The 8,274-nt window shown below is 43.2% G+C and overlaps 1 protein-coding gene across 1 annotated transcript; it reads left to right on the top strand.

Moving 5' to 3' along the window:
• Positions 1–124: 124 nt before the first annotated feature.
• On the top strand, positions 125–7,682 carry LOC110977131 (uncharacterized). The gene is made up of 11 exons (XM_087144891.1): positions 125–531; positions 954–1,223; positions 1,592–1,867; positions 3,868–4,143; positions 4,255–4,447; positions 4,554–4,691; positions 4,979–5,065; positions 5,222–5,293; positions 5,531–5,578; positions 6,076–6,162; positions 6,688–7,682. The coding sequence occupies exons 1-11, from the start codon at positions 376–378 to the stop codon at positions 6,855–6,857; spliced, it is 1,773 nt and encodes a 590-aa protein (XP_087001017.1). The 5' UTR covers positions 125–375; the 3' UTR covers positions 6,858–7,682.
• The last annotated feature ends 592 nt before the right edge of the window (positions 7,683–8,274 follow it).

Here is an 8,274-nt window from a genome sequence, read left to right as displayed (position 1 = left end):
TGAGGGGAAATTTGAATCCCAATAGAAAATAATACCATGTTTTTAAACTATAGCGTAAAAGATACCAGGCAAGCATGCAAGCGCGGCGGGCTTGATTGTAAACAAATGAGACTGTCAACAGAGGGCGCAATTTATTTTGGTGGAATCTTGTTGACGAGACGGCTGATCAGTGCAAGTATCAAGGAAGATAAGTTTTTGCTGCATTAAGCTCTTTGTCTTGGCATCTATATTTCAGACTCTGAGCTCTGAAGGTCTCTGCTTTCCAAGAGGTTTGTTGTATTAGTGAAAAAAGAGTTGTTTAGGGGCGGGTGTTAAGGAGGTTTTTTGGAGCAGCCAGTTGCTGACAGACGTTACGTCCTGGTTACGGCAGAGGGAATGATGGATGAAGCAAAAGTGGCAGAAGTGAACGACGAAAACTTACGTTCAGCCGGCGCACAGGGCGAACAACATGATGAAGACAAGCACGAAGAACTTGAACCAGTGGAAGGGGAAGAAGCAGATCATGATTCGGCTGGAAATGAAGAAAAAGAAGTAAGCTGAAGTTTTTGAATTGCAATGCACAAGCAGACAAGCTCTTCCTTTATGGCCAACAATAGGCATGGCTGACTTAACAAGCCAAACATAATTTCATGAAGATTTTTATTTTCAAGTTGTTTTCAGACCCTCTTTCAAAGTACATGTTAGGCCCCTAAATTCTGTAAACTGAGCAGTTTGATTTTTTTGAAAGACTTTTGCATTCAACTGCCATGATTGTCAAGTTTTATCAACACCAGAGACTGTATAAAGTCTAAGATGTGTCTCTTTTATTTTGGGGAGAATTAGCAAGGAAAGTGGGTTCATTCCCAGGGCACGCAAGGGGAACAGCAAACCTGCAATTTTTGACATGTCTGACCCCTTTTTAAACTCGCTGATATTCATGAAAGTAAAAAAAAAGATGATATTTCTCTTTAAAGGACAGGGCATCTGATGTTGGCCCATGTCTGTTCATTGGTGGCCTAAACGCAAAGACAAACGAGAGTGACCTACGGAAATACTTTGAAAAGTATGGCACGGTCACTGAATGCAGCATCACCAGGAAGAAGGGAAGAGATGGCAAGGAGGGTAGATCTCGAGGATTTGGATTCATCACCATGGCGACCATGGCGGAGACAGAGGTCATCTTGGAAGACAGCCACATGATCGACGACAAAATGGTCTCGCTCAACGTTTCCCGACCGCTGGATGTGAGTAGAAAAAGCAGTCATGTTGAAACTCTAATTAAGACTGTTGTTGACCAAGTCTTAGATGATTTTGGTGTAAATTTTGAGATGGAAAAAAAGTTGTGATGATTAAAATTCATCCGACTTACATGTATACGTGTGCTCACAGACTTCTCAGAAATGTCGTAAGAAATGTGACTGCTGTTGTCGAGATGAACCACCAAATTGTTTATTAAAACAAAACATTGTTCTGTCTTTAGATGGACTGTTCTGTATTTGTAATAACTACAACTTCAGGCTTGCCAGGGTAGATCGAAGGACTTATTTATCTACAGCGCAACCTTTCTCGATCTTTTCCTTTGGTTTTTCTCTCCTCCCCTTCCATCCATCAGGCACCAGAGAGAAAACTCCGCCTCTGCATCAGCAACCTGGACATTGAGAAAACCACGGAGGAGACCCTCGCCGCTCGCTTCAGTCAGTTTGGCTCCGTCAGCTCCTGCTCCATCGGCAAGGAGCAGGTGAATGGCAAGATGGTATCCAGGGGACTCGGGTTTGTCACTATGGCAACGGAGGAGGATGTACAGGCCGTCTTGAATGCATGCGTCAACGGCCGTCAGACGGTGGACGGAAAATCGGTTCAAGTCAAACGGGCCGTTAGCGATAAGCAAGTAAATGGTTTTCCATTTTGATTTCTCCAATCGTTCCAGCTGTGAAGGGAATTTTGTTCATGCCCATCTCGACCTCGTTACAATTTTTGATCGAGGAATAATTCTGATTGTGAGAAGCTTTGTGATAAAATAATCTTAAAATGTTTTGTAGACTTTTCAATTTCAAAAGCATTATATCGGGGGTCAACTCTGAATGTTTCCATCAATGAACACATTTTGAAACTGAGTGGGAACAAGTTTTAACAATGCTGATGATAGTTTTATTGGTTCAAATAGGCTTGGTCACAAGCACCATTTCCGCACCAATTAAAGCAATCACCAGCGCGGTATTTTAAGTAATAGTGTCGTGGTTCGATCTTGTTCTCTTATGCCCTCTTTGTAATTGCTAGTTTTGGTGAAAAAAAGCCGAAATGACAGTAACTCCTTTTCCTCATGTAGTTTAGATTTCATACATTTTGTTGTGGATGAAATTTGCAGGTATTCATGTTGAAAAGCGCCAAGGAACCTTAGGAACTGTGTCAAGGTTGTCAGAAGGTGAAGGATGGCGTTGGACTGACCAGGGTGTGATTTCCAGGGTAATAGTTGAATTGATCAGGGTTGACTCACGCAGAGACTAAATCCATCAAGGACCTGATGGTGGCTTTACAAAGCTCGACCCCATTGGCGTTGCGTGGGCCTTGATGCTCGCACTGGCAAGCAGGCAAAATTGCAGTAAAGTGTCCACCCCAGGGACACTACTACCCAAGCTGTTGCAGCATGGATTTGATCCAGTGATGTGAAGAATGAGACAGCATTGGCAAACTGTTCAGGTGTTGGCTTGAAGAGACCGCAGTTTCTTGGCCTTTTTTGGCCATGGTTTGTTGTTTCCTTCAAACGTAACTGGTTCTCTGTTGGCAGTTTTGGCCGTAGCCTGGTGATATAGTAGTTATTGTGCTGAATAACTCACAGCCATGCCAGAAACTGTTGCGGCCCACTTATGCATTCAAGTGTGTTCTCTGACATGTGCACGAGGGGAAACTGAAACAAGTCATAATTGCTTCCTGGCAGGTGATTCCTCAACACAACTGACGCACAGATACAGGGGTGTTTGGAACACCCACTTGCCTTTTACTTCGCTCACTTTGTTTGGCAGTGAGAGCGGGTATCCGTTCTTGCTTTCCTCATCATCAACGATCTCCAGCATACTGACAAGTGGTTTCCGTCTCAGTCATGCTGAGGCAGAGATATGTGACTGCCGACTCTATAAAAGGAGTCACAACAGTGCAATCACTACCTCTCATGTCTGGTCCATGTCCAAGGCCAATTGTGCTCTGATTGTAGTCTGTAAAACCTGAACAGATGTGAAGATGGCGCTTGGTTTTCCAGGCATGAACTGAGTAGAGCGAGTTAGCTGGCATTGCCTCTTTAGCGGCAACTGTTTGATCAGGTCTGCTCTTTCAATTCTCCCTCTCTGTCGCAAAGAGAGGACTCCATTGCCCTCTCTGTCGCAGAGAGAGGACTCCATTCTGTCGGAGAGTCTGGTCTTATTGGCTGTTCCAACTATGGGTTTATTCCATGCCCAACGTTACAGATTAAGATCATTTGAAGGCAAGATTTCAAACCCTCCAATGGTTGGATACCCTGCCATCCTGTGTTGTTGATTTCAGTGGTCATCAGTCATGATCTCGTGAGACTCTTGACTGCTATTGGGGATGCCTCCCCCCCCCTCCGACACTGTGGGTGATTCATTGTTCTCTTCCGTTAACAGGTCCTGCCTATTTTCTTGGCTAATTACCAGAAAAGAATGATTACCGTGACCCACATATTCCTTCTAAAATCTCTATGCCTTCCAGAGCAAAAAGAAAAAAACAATCACCAGAAATATGTCATGTTGAACTTGTTAAACTTGACTGTTAATAACCCTGGCCAATCCGCGATTGCTTGTTCATTTTGTTGTGGAAATGCTGTTGCTAATGAGCGAAACCACTGTCATTCGTATCCTGTTCTTCCTTTTGCGACAGCTCAACGACAAGTTTCGCAGGCTTTGGTTTGGCGGGCTGGACAAGGACCGAACCACGGAGGCTGACATAGAGGACTACTTCAGCGCCTTCGGGACCGTCACTAGCTGCGTCATCATCAGAGACCCGCCTGCGACGGAGGCCGGAGAGTGCAAGTCCAAAGGTTATGGCTTCATCTGCATGGCTAACATTGTCGAAACCAGTGCCATCTTGAATCATCAGGGACCACACAGGATCCACGACAAAGAAATGGTCTTCAACCGTGTGTTCCACCGACCAGTGAGTTAAATGAATAAATCTTGATATAAAAACACCTCTGTGATCCTTACAAATTCTATCATACTCCAGACATGTTATTTTAACCCTTTTGAAATCATCTCTCTTCCACAGTCACGGATGCATTTGGAGTCCCATCCCATCAAAGAAATCTATGTCTCTGGACTTCGAGACACCACACTTACGATGGATGATTTGAGAGCCTATTTCAACACTCATGCCAACGTGCAATACATCACCATGATCAGGCCAGAAGGCGCTGCCAGAATATTGCTGGATAATGCCGAGGATGCTGAGAAACTCGCACGTAAGTCATCAAACCATCCCACGGCCAGAGACCCGTCTTACAGGCCCCCATGCTGCCATTTTCTAACTTTCGTTCAGTAATTCTCCACTGTTCCTCTCCTGCCCAGAAATGCACGATCACTTCATAAAGAGGCACTGGTTGACTGTGAGTATGGTGGACCAGCCGTCACCCTTGCCTCAGTCTGAGAAACAGGACCCGTCCAAGAAGCACACCGCCAAACTGAAGCAGAGCTTTCAAAAGAAAGGTACCAAACCTTGCAAGGGTAACTGTTAGCTCCTGCTACAAAGATATTTGCTCTCTTCATTGGGAAAAGGTCTGTCTGAAAAGAGAAATCTCTTGTGAAATCTTTTACCTCTTGTTGTGAACCTCAATCCATAGAAGACTGAAACGTGGCCATACTGTCGTGAATCAGACAAACATTTGGCAGAAGGACTTTCAAATAAATGTCCAGAGTCATTTATGACAAACTCATTTCAAAAGTCAGTCTCACCTAATAGGCTTTCTGTGTTCACTGGTCTCTTTTTTCTTCAGGCTCTGGTTATAAATTGAATCATCCCAGAGGCCGTGGAGCCCCGTTACGAGGATCGCATCCATCCCAAGGCACGCGACCAGGGCAAGGTGTGTCAGAGATAAATTGATAGACTTGATGCTACATGCAGACCCTGCATGGAGGTTGTTAGTTCACTCAGATTGACCAACAAAGTAAATCCTTAAAAACTTTGTTGAGTCCTTTCAGCTCTTGAGTTCCTTTGCTTTTTTTGTTTTTTTTTTAAGGTGGGTATGGACGTGGAGCGATGGAAGATTATTACTTTGAGGAAGAGCCGTCTCACTTTGGACCCATCAGAGGTGGGCTGTTATCTGAACTGAACTTTAAAATTCTTTATTTTGTTTGCACTGTGATGCACAGCTTCTGGTGTTGGCGATACCAGTGTTTTGCTCATGCATGTGGAAATTAGCATTAACACAAATGACATAGTGGTTTGTAATGCGTATTCAGACATGCAGCTAGTTTAAGTTCATGAGGCATTGCCGGTCACAGTGTAAATATATCCATTGGATTTACGTTTATATGTCTTTCTGCAGGGAGGGGAATTTCGCATCATGCTCCTAGGGGACGGATACCAGGAAGCGGTGAGTAGTTAATAAAAACACAATTTAAAAAAAAGTACTTGTCATCAGTCAACCCTGCTCACTGAGAGTAATTTACGTTATCCCTCTTAATTTTGAGTGAACAACTCTCGCCAGTCAGCCTCAGCCAGACGCCACAGTTCTGGTGACATGGGGTGCATTGGAGAATGCCAAAGCTGGCTTTTTGGAACCAAATCCCCAAATTGAGTGACTTGGACAGTGCGTTAAATGATAATAGAGGCTGGCCACTTGTCGTTTACATATTAAAGGAATGCCATGGTATGCTTCTTGGAATGCATGTCAACTTATCTCTGGTAAAATGAGGTACATATTGATATGTGTTGTAGTATTACCATCTGATAAAGACATGTTAAGACGTGTCTCATCTGTAGGAGTCTACTTGACAAAGTAAGTTCATGTGGAAATTATACAGGTGACGTTTCAACTGAGCTACTTAAAATCTATTAATGTTTACAAGGGCTGGGATGGTTGTTTTGTAGGTGGTGGAAACACTGGCGGCTGGGTGTTTGTGGAGAATTTGTATGGAGAGTCGGAGCAAGACTTCTACCCAAAGCGCCCACCCAAAGGTAGGGTGTCACCTTCTACTTTGACCAAACCTTGCATCAAAAACCTTTGAGTGTCACCGTCCTGTGAGCGATTATGGAGACTGAAAATCCTTGCTGAAATGATAGGGATTTCTACAGATAAGTAATTTGAAAAAAAAATGGCCATAATTAAGTCCCCAACTTGTAGTCAGTAAACAGTTGGCCCATTTCTCTTGGTTTCTCATAATCCCTCATATTCTTGACTTCATTAACATTTTTCTCCAAAAATCAAAGTGTCCTACAGTTTGTGTTCGGTTCGTTTTCTCCAAGGAAACTGATTTGGGGTACATTTCTCTCAAATGTATTGGTTTTTCCTCTGGAATTTATGGCTTTAGCACGATGCAAGGAAAGTGTTCTTGAAGATACGTCTGAAAGATTTGACAAGACATAATATGAAATGATTTCCATAACTTGTAAAGGAACTTGTCTGACAAGTAACTATCACGATATGCAATTCCTTGCTGCTCTTGCTGCTGATTTGAAGTCCTTCCTTTCCAATTTTATCAGGATTCAGAGGCAAGCAGGGGCGTGGTAGAGGCTACAGTGACCAGGGAGGGGGCCGCTTCACAGATGCTGCTGGACTCGGTGGGGGATACAGTGACGAATGGGGGGAGACAGGCCCTGTGAATAAGAGGAGGGGGCGGGGCCGAGGCCATAGTAGGGGGTGGCCATACTGAAACCAGGAACCATCTTAATTGAACCTTGCAGAAAAAGATTGATGCAGCCTTTACAGTTGGGTGACAGTTTATTCCATTTTGCTCTCAGATGTTTTGGCATATCTACAAGCTACACAAGGGACCTTTACTTAAATTTTGCCCCAAGCAGTTTTTGTACACCGATTGCATCACAAAAAGACAAAACTTTCTTTAATTCATTTTTTGTGTAGGTCAGGTTCGAGTCGGGAAATGAAAAAAGTGAGATGTCGTTAATGAAACATTTGTTTGTTTTTTATTTGAAGATACCAATTTTGCTTTTGAAAGTTACATATGTTAATGTTTTGTTTAATCAGATTTTTGAAAAAGGTGAAAAAAGATTTACTCTGGGCTTAGTGTTACCAAATGTTTGGGTTGGATGGTTGACGTATGTATGTTTTTAAAACCTAGTATTTTAGCTTTGATAAAAATTGTGAAAGATAGAAAGTTTTCACAGGCTGCACCGCATTGACTGAATTGTTCATAGTTTTTTCAGGGCTGTACCAGCACCGTACTGTTGGAAGCTGTGGCGTAGCTACGAGGGGGGGGATGTGCCCCCAACGGAGGCCTGTGCCCCCCCATGGGTACGTGCCCCCCCCATTTGAAATTTTGAAATGGGCATTTACGTCCGTGGTAGGTAGGTTGATATAAGTAGGCATTTAGACAGGCACCTAGTTCAATTATTTTCAGTGCCCCCTGAAAAAAATTGCGCACCCCAAGGTACCCCCTCAGGGAGCACCCTAGTTACGCCACTGGTTGAAAGCGAAATTAAAGGCAGAACAACTTCACAAAAAACTGATTGTCTTGAAATTGTGTTTCTATTGGAGTTTCTGATTGTGATTTTCATTTTGAGGTTTGTATATTGATTTTAGAAAAATGATCTTTTTAAGTTTTTGAAAGGGTTTTCTCTGAAACTGATCATTATAAGTCTGATATAAGAATTAACTGATACATTTTTTTTCTCATCGAGCGTGGTCCCGCGTCTGTTGAGTCAGAGTTGATATTACGTTAGAACAGTCTGTTTTGGGGAGGAACTTGATAAAACTGTCAAAAGTAGTGCTTGTTATTTGACAAGGCTTGTCGACGACCAGGGCCGTTTTCCAATGCTCTACTTCGTCTGCGTCTGAGGCTTCGTGTAGGAAACCAATCCTCGATTGTCGGCCTGAAGCGTTTAACTTAAATTGAAATACTGTAATGTATTAGCTCTTTTGCATCTTATTTGATGTTTTGTGGCACTATCAGACTAACTATTGCACTTATAGTCTCAAAGTCGGGAAGTAAAAAACAGTTGAAGCCTATGACGGAGCCCAAGTCGAGTATTGGAAAACGGCCATGCATGCAGATCATCCCGTTTTGATTGCATTTTTAGTATAGCGCCCTCTCTACACGCTATTCATTTTTC

Source organism: Acanthaster planci, linkage group LG13 (assembly GCF_054643075.1).
Source record: "Acanthaster planci isolate LZ-2023a linkage group LG13, COTS_SCS, whole genome shotgun sequence".
Taxonomy (NCBI): domain Eukaryota; kingdom Metazoa; phylum Echinodermata; class Asteroidea; order Valvatida; family Acanthasteridae; genus Acanthaster; species Acanthaster planci.
This window is presented reverse-complemented; position numbering and strand designations above follow the sequence as displayed.

Bases quoted from the DNA above. Each gene is read 5' to 3' on its own strand.
- LOC110977131 (XM_087144891.1), top strand. From the start codon at position 376: ATGATGGATGAAGCAAAAGTGGCAGAAGTGAACGACGAAAACTTACGT. The intron at 4,448-4,553 runs GTAAGTCATCAA...TCTCCTGCCCAG, and splicing joins GGATGCTGAGAAACTCGCAC to AAATGCACGATCACTTCATA. The intron at 5,579-6,075 runs GTGAGTAGTTAA...GTTGTTTTGTAG, and splicing joins GGGACGGATACCAGGAAGCG to GTGGTGGAAACACTGGCGGC.